Here is a 21,166-nt window from a genome sequence, read left to right on the forward strand (position 1 = left end):
GGGGGGTTAACACTTGCTTAAAACACCCAAAGGAGCGCAATGAATGTCAATTATATAAGTTATATTAAGCCTAGAATTTAATATTTCACGTAACATACACTATAAACAATTAATACGAAGGGGTGTAATTATCAAAGTTTGAAGAAAGTTAAAATTGTGAGATAAAATACCAACCAATCAGCTACTTTTAATTGTCAAACACTCCCCCTGTAACATGTAAAGTAGAAGCCGATTGGCTAGTACTCACAATTTTCTCTCTCCTCAAGCTTTGATAAATACCCCACAAAAAAGCTAAAATACTTATAAAAATTAAAATATTATACAATCTATTTAAGTGGACTCCAAAGCACATAGAGGTACATACTTCATTTTACAAGTAAAGTGCCAGGTAATGGTTACGTCCCAAGAGGTTTATTGCTTATTTCCAAAATGTAAAGAGAGAAGAAGAGAATTGTTATGTGTGGTGCACACTAAACAGAAAATGGAACTGTTATTATTTCTACTTAATATTAAAACTAGAGAAATAACATAAAGATATAGAAAATGTGCAGATAGAGTAAAAAAAAGTGGTTAAAAATGCTATATACTCTCTGGCGAACGTCTTGATTACACTTGAAACCCTATGTACATGTTTCCTACTAAATTAGTTTTGTACTGTTTTTTTGTATAATTATTGGATATACTGATGTCCATGATTTTATTGTTCATGTTTTATAACAACTCTTCAATAAAAAAAATAAAAATGTTAAAAACAAAAGAATTGTGTCAATTGTATAAAATAATATGGGGGGCATACTTCTTCTATTTCTCCGAAAGGAATATAGTGTTTCTAGTTCATAGAATAGTAATTTTTTTCAGACAGTATTGCAGTAAATCAAGAGAAGGCCAATAATACGCCACTTAGAAAATATATATGGGTGTAATTTTACTGTTCGTAAGCATGCATTTCTGTAGAGTCCCATGGTATATGCCTTATGACAACTACCGTATTTTTCGGACCATAAGACGCACTTTTTCTCCCCAAAAATGTGGGGGGAAAAGTACATGCATCTTATGGTCCGAATAATGCATATGCAGAGCAATAAAAACCTTATGGAGCGCTCTCAATGCGCTGGGTGGGAGCGCACTGGGTGGGAGAGGCAGCAGTTATCGAGTGCGGGTAGCGGCGGGTCCTGTCTGCTGCTGCTGCTTTGCCGTCATCTGAGAGCGCGGCAGCAGAGCGCCGGCATCACGTGACTCCCCCGCTCCCTCCCCTCACCTCCTCCGAGTCCTCGGGCAGCGTAAACTAACAGGCTGGATGCGGGGAACCTCGTATACACAGTACATGTATAATATTTGCCACAATAAAGTGACTCCCACCCCCCCCCCCCTCACCTCCTTCTTCCTCAGAGTGCTTTGGGCAGCGTAATATTTGCCGTAATAAGGTACCCATATACTACCATACAGTACTGGTATATTAGTGGTAGTAAGTGAAGAGCCATGATGAGCAATATTTCTGCTGCTTCAATTTATAATGAATGGGGATTTTTTTTTTAAGTTCCTTATACTGTATGTTGTGAGGTAAAAAGGTTCTCATCTGCCTTAAAAAGCTGCTCTGTACTGTGACTATGGCTGTGCTTGTGTGGCTGCCTCTGTCACACACTGTCCCAGAAAAATCTTATATTACACTATTTGGTTCAGAATATTTTTTTTCCTGTTTTCCTCCTCTAAAAACTAGGTGCGTCTTATGGTCAGGTGCGTCTTAGTCAGGTGCGTCTTATGGACCGAAAAATACGGTAATTCAATTAATCAGATTTATAAATCTGTGATCGTAAAGGATTTAAACAGTGATGAAACACTGCATCAAAGGTTGATCTTGCAGTGGAATACCTTTATTCACAACCACATCTCTCAAAAGGGGCAGACTTATTAAGCCTGGAGAAGTGATTAAAGCAGTAACAAGTGCAAGGTGATAATGCACCAGCCAATCAGCTCCAATATGTAAATTGGCAGTTAGGAGCTGACTGGCTGGTGTGTTATCACCTTGCACTTATCACTGCTTTATCACTTCTCCAGACTTAAGTGGGGTACACACATCTCTCCCCCTGCTCAGCACTTAGCGCGACGTGTGCTGAGCGGAAAGGGGCGCTCCCTTCACACAGCGGTGAAGTGAGTGACCTGACTAGATTGTGCCTGCATGCATGGGGCCCCACATCGCTATCACTATGGGGCATACACATGGAGCGATGTATGCTTCATTTCTAAGCAATCTAGTCAGATTGCTTAGAAATGAGGCAAAAATTGCCCCGTGTGTACCCTCCCCCCCCTTGATACATCTGCTGCATTATGACCGAATACAAATGATTGTCTCAGCAGCCAAACGTAATAAAGTGATCTCATTTTCTACCAATGGCTGATGTCAGATCAATAAATAGCTTCATTGTCACTAACAAGTTCACATACACTAATTGCTAAGGAAACACATGCATCTTCAAGCATAAAACATGAAAACAAATTATACAAAAAGTCCGGCTCCGGGCACCATTATTGATCAGCCTTTTTAGAACCGTTGAAAAGAAACTAGTTTTTAGTTGAGTAGTATGACAATATTGACCTATACATTTAGAGCAATGTATTAAATAATTACCATTCAAATTATAGCTAATCAGTAAGTATTCTGAGTATTCCTTAAAATCCTCTTCTCAGATTTCTTGGACACTTGGCAACATTATTCCAATCATGCATAATGCATTCCTGACCACCCTCTCAAAGGATCTGTGATCAGCAGCTGTACAGATCCCATACTACATAACATGCGATAGGTCAGAACACCCTCTATCATACAACAGACTCCCTACATATACCTGCAATTTTTTCCAACAACATAACTGTTGCTGGGCCTTCTTGCATCAGAGACTCAGTGTGGAGAGATCAGGGCAAATCATCAAGAGCCAGGATTTTGATTGACACTTCTATAAAGCAATTGTTGTTCATACATTACTGTAAAACTCAGTGTCGCTGGTATATCATTCACACACAATATTGCACCAGATACATGGTTTAAAAGGGGAACTCTTTTCTCACAATCCAAAATGCTAGCTGGACTCATGACCATGTTTCACACAACCGTGCCGTTGGCAAAGACATATAAATGCTACAGCATTATCCGGAGAGAGGATCAGCACTGACCAACTGGTATTGTATTCTTTTCTAAAGCTTACGCCTTCATAACACACTATCTAAGCTTACATCTTTCATCTTACTATTCCTTCTGTGTGCGACAATACTGGGCCTATTTTGAGTTTATTGGGGCTGGATTCCCTGCAACATTAGTTGTTTCCTATTAAGAAAAGGATTGAAAAAGTGGAGCTCCTATATATATGCTCAATCAAGAAAATTCCTTTACAAGCACTGCTAAATGTTTATTACCAAATGCTTTCAATGCGGTAAAGAAATAGTGGACGATTACCATGAAGCAAAGTAAACAGATAATTGACACTGCTATACCATTTTTTACATACCATTTTTGGTGCTTACTTGTGTTTTTAAATTTATAGGTAATAAATAAGTTCATATAAAACACATCGAGTACTATCATACAGTAATACGAAACTAATATTCAAACCTCTGTGCTAGTGCACTTTCTATTGCTTCCTTAAAGAATAAATGTTAACTCAATGAGGAGACACTTACATTAAACACATCATGAAGGATTTTGTCATCATCCTCCTCAGCCTCTCGTGGAGCAGATAAAGAAGCAATGCTCTCAAGATTTACTTCTGCCTTTTTGGACCTAACTTCAGAGCTTTCATCATTTTGCGGGCTTAGATGACTGTCTGGAGGAGACATACCTCTAGATTTCTGGTTCCTTGACAGTTCAATAGCGAGTCTCTGCAAAACATAGAAGGCATCAGATTAAAGGAACATCATATTGAACAGTACAGAATTTTAAAACCATATATTATGCATACACATATACACAAAGTACATATATTTAGAAAGATCATGGTATGCGTTGGGTATGGGTGACCGGCGGCTAAGGGCAACGGTATGGGTGACCGGGGATGAGCGCAACGGAGCCTCTTGCAGGCCCGGTGGCTCGCCACAGGTTCTATTACCACTCTATGGATGTTGTGGTCACCCACAAAAGGGAATAGTCCTCGGCCCCCTGCCGGCATTCTGTATGCTGACCGCCAGGATGGGGACTACCCATAGTACAATGTTAGATCAATGTTTACGTTATGTTTAGCTGAAAAGAAACTAATAAAATCAAGCAAATATTATAGCATACTTCCAATTATACAGTGTCTATCTCATAGCCTATATCGGATATTTAATATTACAAATGCTGAGAAAGCAGCTCACTATTACTTAAGCAAATAGAAATAGGTAAATAAATAAAATTATGTGCACTGTATAAATAAATCATTAATGTTTTTACTGAGCATATCTAGGTTAACTCTTCATTACCTTATGCCATCTTCAGTGTACACGTCCTACCACCCACACTCCAATGAATACAGCATATGATATGGAACAGTAGTTGCTGGGAAATGGATGGATCAATCTGTGCGTATCTGGGACTGGGGTATTTTCGTATACATAATGGGTGCAAGGTGTGTTCCCTAGGTCTGGGTGGGTCCACACCACACATTCCTAAATTATACTTACCCTTCCGAAGTTCCATGGCAGTCGATGTTGCAGACAGAAATCACTGGGAAAATGGAGTGGCAGTCATTTTACCAATGACGTGCGCAAATAGGAATTTAATACCTACCGGTAATTCCTTTTCTCAATCCGTAGTGGATACTGGGAATGTACTTTAGTACCATGGGGTATAGATCGGGTCCACTGAAGCCTGGCACTTTAAGAAAACATTAGTCATAGATTGGCAGATGCTCAATTAGCTTAGTGATATAATTCAGGTGCTCGAAAGGGAGGGGTATTTCTGTGCAAGAAAAAAAGGCATTTGGTTTCCCCCAGCACCCTGAATGATAACAGCAACCAGATATAAATCCCACATAATAACAGAATTCAGAGATCCATGTTACACATATTTGCGCAAATGTGTGGTTAAGCCCCAAAGCCGCATCAAGGCGTCTCAGTATATTTGGGGTCCCTAGTGCAGGGTGTGGCACCTCAAAACACCAGCATAAGCCAGAAAGCCCAGCGTAGCACACCAGTGAAAACATAAGAATTTACTTACCGATAATTCTATTTCTCGTAGTCCGTAGTGGATGCTGGGGACTCCGTAAGGACCATGGGGAATAGCGGCTCCGCAGGAGACTGGGCACATCTAAAGAAAGCTTTAGGACTATCTGGTGTGCACTGGCTCCTCCCCCTATGACCCTCCTCCAAGCCTCAGTTAGGATACTGTGCCCGGACGAGCGTACACAATAAGGAAGGATTTTGAATCCCGGGTAAGACTCATACCAGCCACACCAATCACACCGTACAACTTGTGATCTGAACCCAGTTAACAGCATGATAACAGAGGAGCCTCTAGAAAAGATGGCTCACTACAGCAATAACCCGATTTTTTGGTAACAATAACTATGTACCAGTATTGCAGACAATCCGCACATGGGATGGGCGCCCAGCATCCACTACGGACTACGAGAAATAGAATTATCGGTAAGTAAATTCTTATTTTCTCTAACGTCTTAAGTGGATGCTGGGGACTCCGTAAGGACCATGGGGATTATACCAAAGCTCCCAAACGGGCGGGAGAGTGCGGATGACTCTGCAGCACCAATTGAGAGAACTCCAGGTCCTCCTCAGCCAGGGTATCAATTTTGTAGAATTTTACAAACGTATTTGCTCCTGACCAAGTAGCTGCTCGGCAAAGTTGTAAAGCCGAGACCCCTCGGGCAGCCGCCCAAGATGAGCCCACCTTCCTTGTGGAGTGGGCATTTACAGATTTTTGGCTGTGGCAGGCCTGCCACAGAATGTGCAAGCTGAATTGTACTACAAATCCAACGAGCAATAGTCTGCTTAGAAGCAGGAGCACCCAGCTTGTTGGGTGCATACAGGATAAACAGCGAGTCAGATTTTCTGACTCCAGCCGTCCTGGAAACATATATTTTCAGGGCCCTGACAACGTCTAGCAACTTGGAGTCCTCCAAGTCCCTAGTAGCCGAAGGCACCACAATAGGTTGGTTCAGGTGAAACGCTGAAACCACCTTAGGGAGAAACTGAGGACGAGTCCTCAATTCCGCCCTGTCCGAATGGAAAATCAGATAAGGGCTTTTACAGGATAAAGCCGCCAATTCTGACACGCGCCTGGCCCAGGCCAGGGCCAACAGCATGACCACTTTCCATGTGAGATATTTTAACTCCACAGATTTAAGTGGTTCAAACCAATGTGACTTTTGGAACCCAAAAAACTACATTGAGATCCCAATGTGCCACTGGAGGCACAAAAGGAGGCTGTATATGCAGTACCCCTTTTACAAACGTCTGAACTTCAGGGACTGAAGCTAGTTCTTTTTGGAAGAAAATTGACAGGGCCGAAATTTGAACCTTAATGGACCCCAATTTCAGGCCTATAGACACTCCTGTTTGCAGGAAATGTAGGAATCGACCCAGTTGAATTTCCTCCGTCGGGCCTTACTGGCCTCGCACCACGCAACATATTTTCGCCAAATGCGGTGATAATGTTTTGCGGTTACATCCTTCCTGGCTTTGATCAGGATAGGGATGACTTCATCCGGAATGCCTTTTTTCCTTCAGGATCCGGCGTTCAACCGCCATGCCGTCAAACGCAGCCGCGGTAAGTCTTGGAACAGACAGGGTCCTTGTTGGAGCAGGTCCCATCTTAGAGGTAGAGGCCACGGATCCTCCGTGAGCATCTCTTGAAGTTCCGGTTACCAAGTCCTTCTTGGCCAATCCGGAGCCACGAATATAGTGCTTACTCCTCTCCATCTTATCAATCTCAGTACCTTGAGTATGAGAGGCAGAGGAGGGAACACATACACTGACTGGTACACCCACGGTGTTACCAGAGCGTCTACAGCTATTGCCTGAGGGTCCCTTGACCTGGCGCAATACCGGTCGAGTTTTTCCCAACGGTTTATAATCATGTGGAAGACTTCTGGGTGAAGTCCCCACTCTCCCGGGTGGAGGTCGTGCTGAGGAAGTCTGCTTCCCAGTTGTCCACTCCCGGAATGAATACTGCTGACAGTGCTATCACATGATTTTCCGCCCAGCGAAGAATCCTTGCAGCTTCTGCCATTGCCCTCCTGCTTCTTGTGCCACCCTGTCTGTTTACGTGGGTGACTGCCGTGATGTTGTCCGACTGGATCAACACCGGCTGACCTTGAAGCAGAGGACTTGCTAAGCTTAGAGCATTGTAAATGGCCCTTAGCTTCAGGATATTTATGTGAAGTGATGTCTCCAGGCTTGACCATAAGCCCTGGATATTCCTTCCCTGTGTGACTGCTCCCCAGCCTCGCAGGCTGGCATCCGTGGTCACCAGGACCCAGTCCTGAATGCCGAATCTGCGGCCCTCTAGAAGATGAGCACTCTGCAACCACCACAGGAGGGACACCCTTGTCCTTGGTGACAGGGTTATCCGCTGATGCATCTGAAGATGCGACCCGGACCATTTGTCCAGCAGGTCCCACTGGAAAGTTCTTGCGTGGAATCTGCCGAATGGGATTGCTTCGTAGGAAGCCACCATTTTACCCAGAACCCTTGTGCATTGATGCACTGAGACTTGGCTCGGTTTTAGGAGGTTCCTGACTAGCTCGGATAACTCCCTGGCTTTCCCCTCCGGGAGAAACACCTTTTTCTGGACTGTGTCCAGGATCATCCCTAGGAACAGAAGACAAGTCGTCGGAACCAGCTGCGATTTTGGAATATTGAGAATCCAATCGTGCTGCCGCAACACTACCTGAGATAGTGCTACACCGACCTCCAACTGTTCCCTGGATCTTACCCTTATCAGGGAATCGTCCAAGTAAGGGATAACTAAAATTCCCTTCCTTCGAAGGAATATCATCATTTCGGCCATTACCTTGGTAAAGACCCGGGGTGCCGTGGACCATCCATACGGCAGTGTCTGAACTGATAGTGACAGTTCTGTACCATAAACCTGAGGTACCCTTGGTGAGAAGGGTAAATTTGGACATGAAGGTAAGCATCCTTGATGTCCCGAGACATCATGTAGTCCCCTTCTTCCAGGTTCGCAATCACTGCTCTGAGTGACTCAATCTTGAATTTGAACCTCTGTATGTAAGTGTTCAAAGATTTTAGATTTAGAATCGGTCTCACCGAGCCGTCCGGCTTCGGTACCACAACAGTGTGGAATAATACCCCGTTCCCTGTTGCAGGAGGGGTACCTTGATTATCACCTGCTGGGAATACAGCTTGTGAATGGCTTCCAAAACCGTCTCCCTGTCAGAAGGAGACATCGGTAAAGCCGACTTTAGGAAAACGGCGAGGGGGAGACGTCTCGAATTCTAATTTGTACCCCTGAGATATCACCTGAAGGATCCAGGGGTCTACTTGCGAGTGAGCCCACTGCGCGCTGAAATTCATTGAGACGGGCCCCCCACCGTGCCTGATTCTGCTTGTAAAGCCCCAGCGTCATACTGAGGGCTTGGCAGAGGCGGGAGAGGATTTCTGTTCCTGGGAACTGGCTGATTTCTGCAGCCTTTTTCCTCTCCCTCTGTCACGGGGCAGAAATGAGGAACATTTTGCCCGCTTGTCCACGAAAAGACTGCGCCTGATAATACGGCGTCTTCTCATGTTGAGAGGCGACCTGGGGTACAAACGTGGATTTCCCAGCTGTTGCCGTGGCCACCAGGTCTGAAAGACCGACCCCAAATAACTCCTCCCCTTATTAAGGCAATACTTCCAAATGCCGTTTGGAATACGCATCACCTGACCACTGACGTGTCCATAACCCTCTACTGGTAGAAATGGACAACGCACTTAGACTTGATGCCAGTCGGCAAATATTCCGCTGTGCATCACGCATATATAGAAATGCATCTTTTAAATGCTCTATAGGCAAAATATACTGTCCCTATCTAGGGTATCAATATTTTCAGTCAGGGAATCCGACCACGCCAACCCAGCACTGCACATCCAGGCTGAGGCGATTGCTGGTCGCAGTATAACACCAGTATGTGTGTAAATACATTTTAGGATACCCTCCTGCTTTCTATCAGCAGGATCCTTAAGGGCGGCCATCTCAGGAGAGGGTAGAGCCCTTACAAGCGTGTGAGCGCTTTATCCACCCTAGGGGGTGTTTCCCAACGCACCCTAACCTCTGGCGGGAAAGGATATAATGCCAATAACATTTTAGAAATTATCAGTTGTTATCGGGGGGAAACCACGCATCATCACACACCTCATTTAATTTCTCAGATTCAGGAAAACTACAGGTAGTTTTTCCTCACCGAACATAATACCCCTTTTTGGTGGTACTCGTATGATCAGAAATGTGTAAAACATTTTTCATTGCCTCAATCATGTAACGTGGGGCCCTACTGGAAGTCACATTTGTCTCTTCACCGTCGACACTGGAGTCAGTATCCGTGTCGGCGTCTATATCTGCCATCTGAGGTAACGGGCGCTTTAGAGCCCCTGACGGCCTATGAGACGTCTGGACAGGCACAAGCTGAGTAGCCGGCTGTCTCATGTCAACCACTGTCTTTTATACAGAGCTGACACTGTCACGTAATTCCTTCCAACAGTTCATCCACTCAGGTGTCGACCCCCTAGGGGGTGACATCACTATTACAGGCAATCTGCTCCGTCTCCACATCATTTTTCTCCTCATACATGTCGACACAAACGTACCGACATACAGCACACACACAGGAAATGCTCTGATAGAGGACAGGACCCCACTAGCCCTTTGGGGAGACAGAGGGAGAGTTTGCCAGCACACACCAAAGCGCTATATATATATATACACAGGGATAACCTTATATAAGTGTTTTTCCCCTTATAGCTGCTGTATTGTTAATACTGCGCCTAATTAGTGCCCCCCTCTCTTTTTTAACCCTTTCTGTAGTGTAGTGACTGCAGGGGAGAGCCAGGGGAGCTTCCCTCCAACGGAGCTGTGAGGGAAAATGGCGCCAGTGTGCTGAGGAGATAGGCTCCGCCCCTTTTTCGCGGACTTTTCTCCTGCTTTTTTATGGATTCTGGCAGGGGTTAAAATTCATCCATATAGCCCTGGGGGCTATATGTGATGTATTTTCGCCAGCCAAGGTGTTTTTATTGCTGCTCAGGGCGCCCCCCCCTAGCGCCCTGCACCCTCAGTGACCGAAGTGTAAAGTGTGCTGAGGAGCAATGGCGCACAGCTGCAGTGCTGTGCGCTACCTTGGTGAAGACAGGATGTCTTCTGCCGCCGATTTTCCGGACCTCTTCTGTCTTCTGGCTCTGTAAGGGGGCCGGCGGCGCGGCTCTGGGACCCATCCATGGCTGGGCCTGTGATCGTCCCTCTGGAGCTAATGTCCAGTAGCCTAAGAAGCCCAATCCACTCTGCACGCAGGTGAGTTCGCTTCTTCTCCCCTTAGTCCCTCGATGCAGTGAGCCTGTTGCCAGCAGGTCTCACTGAAAATAAAAAACCTAAACTAAAACTTTCACTAAGAAGCTCAGGAGAGCCCCTAGTGTGCACCCTTCTCGTTCGGGCACAAAGATCTAACTGAGGCTTGGAGGAGGGTCATAGGGGGAGGAGCCAGTGCACACCAGATAGTCCTAAAGCTTTCTTTAGATGTGCCCAGTCTCCTGCGGAGCCGCTATTCCCCATGGTCCTTACGGAGTCCCCAGCATCCACTTAGGACGTTAGAGAAAACTATAGTGTTAATAAATTAGTATTTAGGAAGCCGAAGCTATAGAGGGTGATACAAACATAAAATGTAATTAAAATAGAGAAATAGTGTTAAAAAAATGAGTAAGTGAAAAGTGTTAATAGAATGTAAAAGTATGCCACACTAAAGACATCAAGCTCAGCCAGTCCAGAGGCACCATACCTCGCATTAGTGTGTACTGGCTCCTCCCCTCCATGCCCCTCCTAGCAGACTCAGCCTAGGAAAACTGTGCCTGAGGAGACGGACATACCATGAGAGAAGGAATATACAACAAGATAGCGGTGAGGTAACGAACCAACACACAACAGTAACAAAAGATAGCAGCACTAAGCAGAACAGAGGATAGCCACGCTAACTATAACAAGGATAGCAACGCTAACTAAAACATGGAACAGGGAGAGCAACAGCAGACCCAACCAAGAACACTTACAACCAGGTAAGCAGGAACACGAAGCATTGAGGCAGGCGCCCAGTTTCCACTACGGACTACGAGTAAAGGAATTACTGGTAGGTATTAAATTCCTATTTTCTCTAAAGTCCTAGTGGATACTGGGAAGGTACTTTAGTACCATGGGGAAGTCCCAAAGTTCCCAGAACAAATGGGGGAGTGCTGAGACCCCTTCAAAACCGCCTGACCAAACTGAAGGTCATCACTGGCCAAGGTGTTGAACCTACAGAACTTAACAAACGTGTTCGACCCTGACCAGGTAGCTGCACGGCACAACTGCAGGGCCGAGGCACCCCGGGCAGCCACCCAGGAAGAACCCACCTATATTGGGGAGTGGGCCTGGACAGAACTCGGTAGCGGCAATGCTGCCGAAGAATAGGCTTGTTGAATGGTCAATCTAAACCAACGAGCAATAGACCGCTTAGAGGCAGAACATGCAATTCTGGTGGCGTCATAAAAAACAAATAGCGAGTCAGACTTCCTGTGACGGGCTGTCCTCCTGACATAAATTCTCAAAGCTCTCACAACATCCAAGGACCTTCGAGCAACCGCCGTATCCGACATTTTCAGAAACACAAGCGGCTGATTTACGTGGTAGGCCGAAAACCACCTTCGGCAAAAACTGCAGGCGAGTCCTGACCTCCGCCCTATCCTCATGAAATGTCAAACACGGGCTCTTACAAGATAAGGCCCCCAATTCAGACACCCGTCTAGGAGAAGCTAGAGACAGCAACATGACAGTCTATCAAGTAAGATATTTCAGGTCCACCTTGTACAACGGTTCAAACCAGTCCGACTGGAGAAAGTTTAAGACCACATCAGGATCCCATGGAGCCGTGGGAGGAACAAAGGGTGGTTGAATGCAGAGAACCCCCTTCAGAAATGGCAGTACTTCCGGAAGCACCGCCAGCTCTTTCTGGAAGAAGATGGAGAGAGCAGAAATCTGAACCTTGATGGAGCCTAACCTTAGGCCCATATTCACGCCTGCTTGCAGGAATAGCAGAAAACGGACAAGCCGAAACTCCGCAGGAGAATATTTTCTACCTTCACACCAGGAAACCTATTTCTTCCAGATATGGTGGTAATATTTAAACGTGACCACCTTACGGGTCTGGACCATAGTGGAGATAACCTTGAACATAAGACCTTTCCCGGCTAGAATCTCCCTCTCAACTTCCAAGCCATCAAACGTAGCCGCGGAGCCGTCAGAGCATCCACTGCTGCAGCCTGCGGATCCCTCGTCCTGGAACAGTAACGATGGAGCATCTTGTTGAGACGAGAAGCCATCAGGTCTCTCTGCGGACAGACCCACCGGTGAAGCAGTTGTTGAAACACCTGAGGGTGAAGGCCCCACTCCCCCCGGATGTAGGTCGTGCATGCTGATGAAGTCCGCTTCCCAATTGTACACGCCTGGAATGAATATGGCTGAGATAGCCCTTGTGTTAGCTTCCGCTCAGAGAGGTACCCGTGACACCTCTCGCATTGTGGCCCTGTTTTTTGTTCCTCCCTGAAGGTTTATGTACGACACAGACTGTACCTAAATGGCTGGATTTCGGAGAAGATAGGAGACCTCCAGAAGAGCATTGTAAATTACTCTGAGTTCCAGAACATTTATCAGGAGTGCAGATTCCTGACACGACCACTTTCCCTGGAACTGAGCCCCCTGGGTCACGGCCACCCTACCTATCCGTTGTCAGTAGAGTCCAGGTCTGGGTACTGAAATTCCGACTCTCCACAAAGTGAGAGACTTGTAGCCACCATAACAGGGAGATCCGTGCTTTTGGCGACAGAGCTATACTCTGGTGCATGTGCAGGTGAGACCCTGACCACTTGTCCAGCAGATCCAGCTGGAACGGGCGAGCATGGAACCTGCCATACTGGATTGCTTCGTAGAAGGCCTCCATCTTGCCCAGTAGGCGAATGCAAAGATGAATCGAGATCTTGCGAGGTCTGAGCACCGAGCGGACCATAACCTGGATTGTCAAAGCCTTGTCAATGTGGGGGAACACCTTCTGAGCTAGTGTACAGTATCATGCCCAGGAACTGGATACTTTGTGACGGTACCAGGTGAGACTTCTGGAAATTAAGGATCCACCCGTGGACTATAAGCAGACGAGTAGTAAAGTCTATGTTGAGTAGCAAACGTTCCTTGGAGACTGCCTTTATCAGGAGATTGTCAAGTAGGGGATTATGTTGACTCCCATCCTGCACAATTGCAGAATCATCTCCGCCATAACTTTTGTGAATACCCTTGGGGCTGTGGAGAGACCAAAAGATAAGGCCTGAAACCGGAAGTGGTAGTCCAGTACAGCGAACAGGAGGTAAGCCTGATGAGGAGGCTATGTGGGGACGTGTAGGTAAGCATCTTTGACATCCAGGGATACTAGGAACTCCCCCTCCTCCAGACCGAAGACCACCGCTCTCAGGGACTCCATCTTGAATCTGAACATGTGCAGATACGGATTCAGAGATTTTAGGTTCAAGATGGGCCGTACCGAATCGTACAGTTTCGGTACAACAAAAAGACTAGAGTAAAACCCCCTGTTGTGCAATCGGGGAGGTACTGGGACCACAACCCCCGTTCGTAGCAGTTTTTGAATGGCGTCTTGCAAGGTAACCCTTGCAATGGGTGAAGCTGGTAAGCTTGACTTGAAGAATCTGGGAGGAGATAGAGCTTGAAATTTCAAACGGTATCCTTGGGATATGAGATCCCACACCCAAGGATTCCGGCAGGATTGCGCCCACACATGGGTGAAGTGTTGAAGGCGAGCACCTACCTGGAAATCTCCATGCTGTTGGGGCCGTCACGCGGAGGGCTTCGTGGATGAGGATCCGGAGATCTGGTCCAGAGATCCAGCAGCCGCTGGTTTACGGGACTTACCTCGATTTCCTCTGGCGGCATTTGAGGCTACTCTAGCTCTGCCTCTAAATCTGGCCATACAAAAGGACTGCAGAGAAGGCCCAGGGTAGGGACATCTAGCAGGAGGTGCAGCAGACGGCAGATAGGTAGACTTTCCAGTCATCGCCTGAGAAATCCACTTGTTCAGTTCTTCCCCAAATAAGGCCTCACCTGTAAAAGGAAGATTCTCCATGCCTTTCTTTGAATCAGCATCCGCAGACCATTGTCGCAGCCACGGAGCCCTGTGGGCCAAGACCGCCATAGCCGTGGTACGGCCATTAATGAAACAATTCTTTAATAGCCTCACTCAAAAGTTCACAGCATCCTGGATATGATGCAGCAGTGTAAAGACCTCCTCCTGAGGGAGAGAGAGTCAAACCCAATTATTATATTATCAGACCATTTTCCATGTCCCTTGAAATCCCTTGAAATCCAGCCGCATGCAATAGTGGGCCTTTGTGCTACGCCCACCGCAGTATATATTAATTTGGGTGTAGTCTCAATCTTGCGGTCAGCTGGGTCTTTGAGAGAGAAAGCCCCAGGTAAAGGCAGTACTAGTTTACGTGACAGCCTGGAACACTGAAGTATCTATCCACTGACGGGGGAAGTTACCCATAGGTTCCTATCCTCAGGAGGAAAAGGAAAGGAATTTAATAACCGCTGAGGAGTTGAGGAGCCTGTCTGTAATCATCAGCTTTAACAAACATGTTATCATCAACAGATTGTTTAAGTGTCTGCCTTTCTTGTCTAGCAGTAGCTAACTATGCGTTGATATTATGAATCATGTTTTTGAATGATTCTAACCACTCAGGTTTCTGCACACTGCTATCCTGAGAGGGTATAGAGCATTGTTTACACAGGAGCGAAGCTTCTGGGGAAGGAGTAAACTTAGTGTTACATGAGGGGGACACCGTCTTTTTCCCCAGACTAATGTAGAAACACACAGTGTTATGTGAATAAACATAGTGTAGTGACAACACAGAGAGTGAAACACCACAGCAACCCCAGACAGTCCAAATGGAGTGATACAGAGAGGATTGGGACCAGTATATAATACCCAGGCAAAGCAGCACTCCGCTGGGAATATTCAATATAAATCAATTTTGTACTGCAGCAATGTCGCCGCTGCTAATATGCTCCCCCTTCCTATAAAACCCCCTGGTACCAGTAGTATTAGTTGTTCATCAAGGTCTATGGAGGAGCAGCTCCAACATGCAGCCTTTTAGTCAGCAGCAGCAGCAGGAAATGGCACCTTTCAGCCTCTAGTCTCGATCCCTGGGAAGCCCCTCCCCTTCCATGGCACGTGGTCCCTCACAAGATTATACTGGCTTTATGTATATATAAAAAAAAGTTTAATAACCACCTTATAGTGTAAAAATAGGATTTTGATAACCTACCGGTAAATCCTTTTCTCCTAGTCCGTAGAGGATGCTGGGGACGACATCAAGACCATGGGGGTATAGACGGGATCCGCAGGAGACATGGGCACTCTAAAGACTTTTCATTGGGTGTGAACTGGCTCCTCCCTATATGCCCCTCATCCAGACCTCAGTTGTAGGAACTGTGCCCAGGGAGACTGACATTTCGAGGAAAGGAATTACTTAACTAGTGGTGAGACATTTACCAACTCACACCCTCAACCATACCGCACACATGGCATTCAACATAACACACGCCAACAGGCATAAACTAATTGCAGCAACATGCTGAAACCAAGATAACACAACTTGTGTAACTCTAATAACTAAACTGCAGGTAAAGTACGCACTGGGACGGGCGCCCAGCATCCTCTACGGACTAGGAGAAAAGGATTTACTGGTAGGTTATCAAAATCCTATTTTCTCATACGTCCTAGAGGATGCTGGGGACGACATCAAGACCATGGGGTCTATACCAAAGCTCCAGTACGGGAGGTAGAGTGCGGATGACCGTGCAGCACCGATTGACCAAACTTTAGGTCCTCATCGGCCAAGGTGTCAAACTTGTAGAACTTAGAAAATGTGTTTGACCCTGACCAAGTAGCTGCTCGGCAAAGTTGTAATGCCAAGACCCCTCCGGGCAGCCGCCCAGGATGAGCCCACCTTCCTAGTGGAGTGGGCCTTTACCGATGTCGGCAATGGCAATCCAGCCGTAGTATGAGCTTGCTGAGTCGTATTCCTAATCCAACGTGCAATAGCCTGCTTGGAAGCAGGACAGCCAATCTTGTTGTGAGCATACAGGACAAACAGAGCCTCTGTTTTCCGTATACGACCCGTTCTAGCAACATTGATTTTCAAAGCTCTAATCACATCTAGAGATTTTGAATCAGTGAATGTTTCAGTAACTACTGGCACTATAATAGGTTGGTTTATGTGGAAAGATGAAATCACCTTCGTAAGAAAAATGCAGATGAGTTCTGAACTCTGCCCTATCTTCATGGAAGATCAGGTAAGGGCTCTTATGAGACAAGGCCCCCAATTCAGACACCCGCCGCGCGGATGCCAATGCCAAAAGCATCACCACTTTCCAAGTGAGAAACTTCAACTCTATCTTTTGTAGGGGCTCAAACCAATCCAATTGAAGAAACTGCAATACCACATTAAGGTCCCATGGTGCCACTGGAGGCACAAATGGAGGCTGGATGTGCAGAACCCCTTTCACGAAGGTCTGAACCTCTGGAAGAGAGGCCAATTGTTTTTGGAAGAACACTGACAAGGCTGAAATCTGGACCTTGATTGATCCTAATCGGAGGCCCGCCTCCACACCATCCTGCAAAAAATTGAGAAAACGTCCTAAGTGAAACTCTTCTGTAGGAGCTTTCTTGTATTCACACAAAGACACATATTTTCTCCAAATACGGTGGTAATGTTTCAACGTTACTCCTTTTCTGGCCTGAATATGGGTGGGGATGACTTCCTTGGGAATACCCTTCCTGGCTAGGATATGGCGCTCAACAGCCATGCCGTCAAACGTAGCCGCGGTAAGTCTTGGTACACGCACAGCCCCTGCTGCAGCAGGTCCTCTCGAGGAGGAAGAGGCTGAGGATCTTCTATGAACAACTGCTGAAGATCATTGTACCAAGTCCTCCTTGGCCAGTCTGGGGCAATGAAGATTGCTCGAACCCTTGTTTTTCTTATGATCCTGAGTACTTTTGGGATCAGCAGAAGTGGAGGGAAGACATACACTGACGGAAACACCCACTGGGTCACCAGTGCATCCACTGCTACTGCTTGAGGGTCTCTCGACCTGGAACAGTATCTCTGAAGCTTCTTGTTGAGACGAGACGCCATCATGTCTATTTGAGGAACTCCCCAAAGACTTGTCACCTCTGCAAAGACTTCTTGGTGGAGGCCCCACTCTCCTGGATGGAGATCGTGTCTGCTGAGGAAGTCTGCTTCCCAGTTGTCTACTGTCGGAATGAATATTGCCGACAGAGCTTGTATATGTTTTTCTGCCCAGCGGAGGATTTTTGTCGCCTCTGCCATTGCCGCTCTGCTTTTAGTTTCGCCCTGCCTGTTTATGTATGCGACTGCTGTTATATTGTCCGCCTGGATCTGCACGGGACGGTCTTGAAGAAGATGTACCGCTTGTTGAAGGCCGTTGTAAATGGCTCTTATTTCCAGAACGTTTATGTGAAGGCAGACTTCCTGATGTGACCAACGTCCCTGGAAGTTTTCTCCCTGAGAGACTGCTCCCCAGCCTCGGAGACATGCATCCGTGGTTACCAGGACCCAGTCCTGAATACCGAACCTAGAAACATAGAATTTGTCGGCAGATAAGAACCACTTGGCCCATCTAGTCTGCCCCTTTTTTTTTTTTATATTATTTTTATCTCTAACCTTATTTGATCCTTATATCTTTGTAAGGATATCCTTATGTCTATCCCACGCATGTTTAAATTGCTCTACTGTCTTAGCCTCTACCACCTCTGATGGGAGGCTATTCCACTTGTCCACTACCCTTTCTGTGAAATAATTTTTCCGCAAATTTCCCCTGAACCTCCCCCCCTCCAGTCTCAGTGCATGTCCTCGTGTCCTATTGCTTCTCTTCATTTGGAGAATGTTTCCCTCCTGGACTTTGTTAAAACCCTTGATATATTTGAAAGTTTCTATCATGTCCCCCCTTTCCCTTCTCTGCTCCAAACTATACATATTGAGATTTCTTAGTCTTTCTGGGTATGTTTTGTGATGTAGGCCATGCACCATTTTAGTTGCCCTCCTTTGTACAGTTTCTAATGTATTAATATCCTTTTGAAGATATGGCCTCCAGAACTGAATACAGTATTCTAGATGAGGCCGTACCAATGACCTATACAGTGGCATTATTACTTCTTTCTTTCTGCTGCTGATTCCTCTCCCAATGCAGCCAAGCATCTGACTAGCCTTCCTCATTGCCTTGTTACATTGCTTACCTGCCTTTAAGTCATCTGAAATAGTGACTCCTAGATCTCTTTCCTGCTCAGTAGTTTCCAGTATAGTGCCATTAATACTGTATTTAGCTTTAGGATTTTTGAGACCCAAGTGCATGATTTTGCATTTTTTGGCATTAAACTGTAATTGCCAGACTCTTGACCATTCCTCTAGTCTACCTAGATCCTCAATCATTTGTTTTACCCCACCTGGTGTGTCTACCCTGTTGCATACCTTTGTGTCATCTGCAAAAAGGCATACTTTCCCTTTAATGCCATTTGCAATGTCACCAATAAAGATATTAAAAAGCACTGGTCCAAGTACAGATCCCTGGGGTACTCCACTGGTAACATTTCCCTCCTGTGAATGCACTCCATTTACCACAACTCTCTGTTTTCTATCCTACAACCAAGATCTTATCCATTCAATAATCCTAATATCCAATCCCAAACTTTCAGGTTTATTTAGCAGTCTGCGATGTGGAACTGTGTCAAAAGCCTTACTAAAGTCTAGATAAGCTATATCCATAGCTCCACCTTTATCCATCACTTTAGTCACACAATCAAAAAAGTCAATAAGATTTGTTTGACATGATCTCCCCCCAGTGAATCCATGCTGTTTGGGATCCAGTAAATTGCCGGATTTGAGATAATCTACAACTCTTTCTTTTAAGAGTGTTTCCATCAATTTCCCTACTACTGATGTAAGACTCACTGGTCTGTAGTTGTTTGCCTCTTCCTTGCTTCCACTTTTGTGCAGTGGGACTACGTTTGCTCTTTTCCAGTCCCCTGGAATTACTCCTGTAGCTAATGACTGGTTGAATAATTCTGTCAATGGTGCTACCAGCACCTCTTTTAGTATCCTTGGATGTATCCCATCTGGCCCCATAGATTTGTCCACTTTCAGCTTTGAGAGTTCTGTTAGGACCTTCTCCTCTGTAAATGTACTTGTTTCATTTTTCTGAATATCCCTGCAACTTAACTGTGGCCCCTTCCCCTCTCTTTCAGTAGTAAATACTGAGCAAAAATAATCATTAAGATGATCTGCTATTAAATTGTCTCCTTCAACAAGACTCCCAGTGTCCGTCTTTAGTTTTATAATTCCGCCTTTTGTTTTTTTCCTTTCGCTTATATACCTAAAAAAAGTTTTGCCTCCTTTACCCACTGACTGGGCCATTTTCTCCTCAGCTTGTGCCTTTGCACATCTGATTACCTTCTTTGTCTCCTTCTGTCTAACAAGATATATCTTTTTGTCTTCATTATTTTGTGTCTGCTTATATTTCCTAAAAGCCATCTTTTTTGCTCTCACAATATTTGCTACTTCTTTTGCAAACCACACTGGCTTCCTTTTCCTTGTGTTTTTCCTAACAGTTTTGATACAAAGGTCTGTTGCCTTCAATATTGCACATTTTAATGTTTCCCACCTCTCCTGCACTGTTTCCAAGTTCCTCCACTCTGCCATAGAATCGCTTACACATTTTCCCATCCCTACAAAATCAACCTTCCTAAAATCCAACACCTTTGTTTTTGTATGGGACGAGTCAGTCTCTGTCTTAATGCTGAACCATACTGCTTGATGATCACTGGATCCCAGGTTTTCACCCACTTTTACGTCCGATAATCTGTCTCCATTTGTAAGTATTAAGTCTAATATTGCGTCTTTCCGAGTGGGCTCCCTCACCAATTGGTGGAGGGATGCTCCCTGAAGGGAATTTAAAATGTTCCTACTTCTAGTGGAACTAGCAACAGACACCTCCCAGTTTACATCAGGAAGATTAAAGTCTCCCATGATTATTACCTCTCCTTTTAATGCTATTTTAGTTATGTCCTGCAATAGGTTCTTGTCAAGTTCCTCTTCCTGACCTGGTGTCCTGTATATCACGCCAATACGAATAATCAACTTTTCCCCTGTTTCTATGGTCACCCAAAGGGCCTCAGTTTTTTCTTTAATACTGTGTATTAATGTAGTATTTATGGTATTTTTTACATACATTGCTACCCCTCCTCCGATTTTTCCAATTCTGTCCTTCCTAAATAAAGTATATCCCGGTATAGCTATGTCCCAGTCATGATTTTCATTGTACCATGACTCTGTAATTGCCACAATGTCTAGATCATCCCTTGTCATTATTGCAGTTAGTTCTGGGATTTTATTTCCTAAGCTCCTAGCATTTGCACACATAGCTTTTAGAGTTTTGTTTGTGCTTTTTCTGTTCCTAGCTATGTTCTTCTCTCTGCCTATTTTTATTTGGTTTTGATCTGAATTATCTTCTGTTGCTGTGGATATGCTTCCTATTCCCTTTGCCTGCAGAAACAATACCTCTGTGTTGGGGGAGCAGATTTCTTTATTCCTGTTTGGTTCACTGCCCCCCTTTGTTAGTTTAAATAGTTCTTGATGAAGCATCCAAACTGTTCAGTTAGTATTCTTGTTCCCCTTGCAGATGGGTGCAGACCGTCACTTTTGTATAAGCTCCTATCTTGCCATGATGGTGTGACTGTGGCCTATAAATCCAAATCTCTCCTCATTGCACCATGTCCTTAGCCAAACATTGAAGTTTCTGATGCAATGAGTTCTGTCTTCCCCTCTGTGTACTGGCAATACTTCTGAAAAAGATACAGTGGTTGCC

The 21,166-nt window shown here is 45.4% G+C and overlaps 1 protein-coding gene across 5 annotated transcripts in view; it reads right to left on the minus strand.

The window, feature by feature from the left end:
* Nucleotides 1–21,166, minus strand: part of TRIM37 (tripartite motif containing 37) — a 436,939-nt gene that overhangs the window by 222,576 nt on the left and 193,197 nt on the right. For all 5 annotated transcript variants that reach the window (XM_063953906.1, XM_063953907.1, XM_063953909.1 and 2 more), the window contains one exon: nt 3,673–3,870. In XM_063953906.1, the coding sequence (XP_063809976.1) occupies nt 3,673–3,870 (198 nt within the window). The remainder of the gene's footprint in view (nt 1–3,672; nt 3,871–21,166) is intronic.

Source organism: Pseudophryne corroboree, chromosome 2 (assembly GCF_028390025.1).
Source record: "Pseudophryne corroboree isolate aPseCor3 chromosome 2, aPseCor3.hap2, whole genome shotgun sequence".
Lineage (NCBI taxonomy): Eukaryota > Metazoa > Chordata > Amphibia > Anura > Myobatrachidae > Pseudophryne > Pseudophryne corroboree.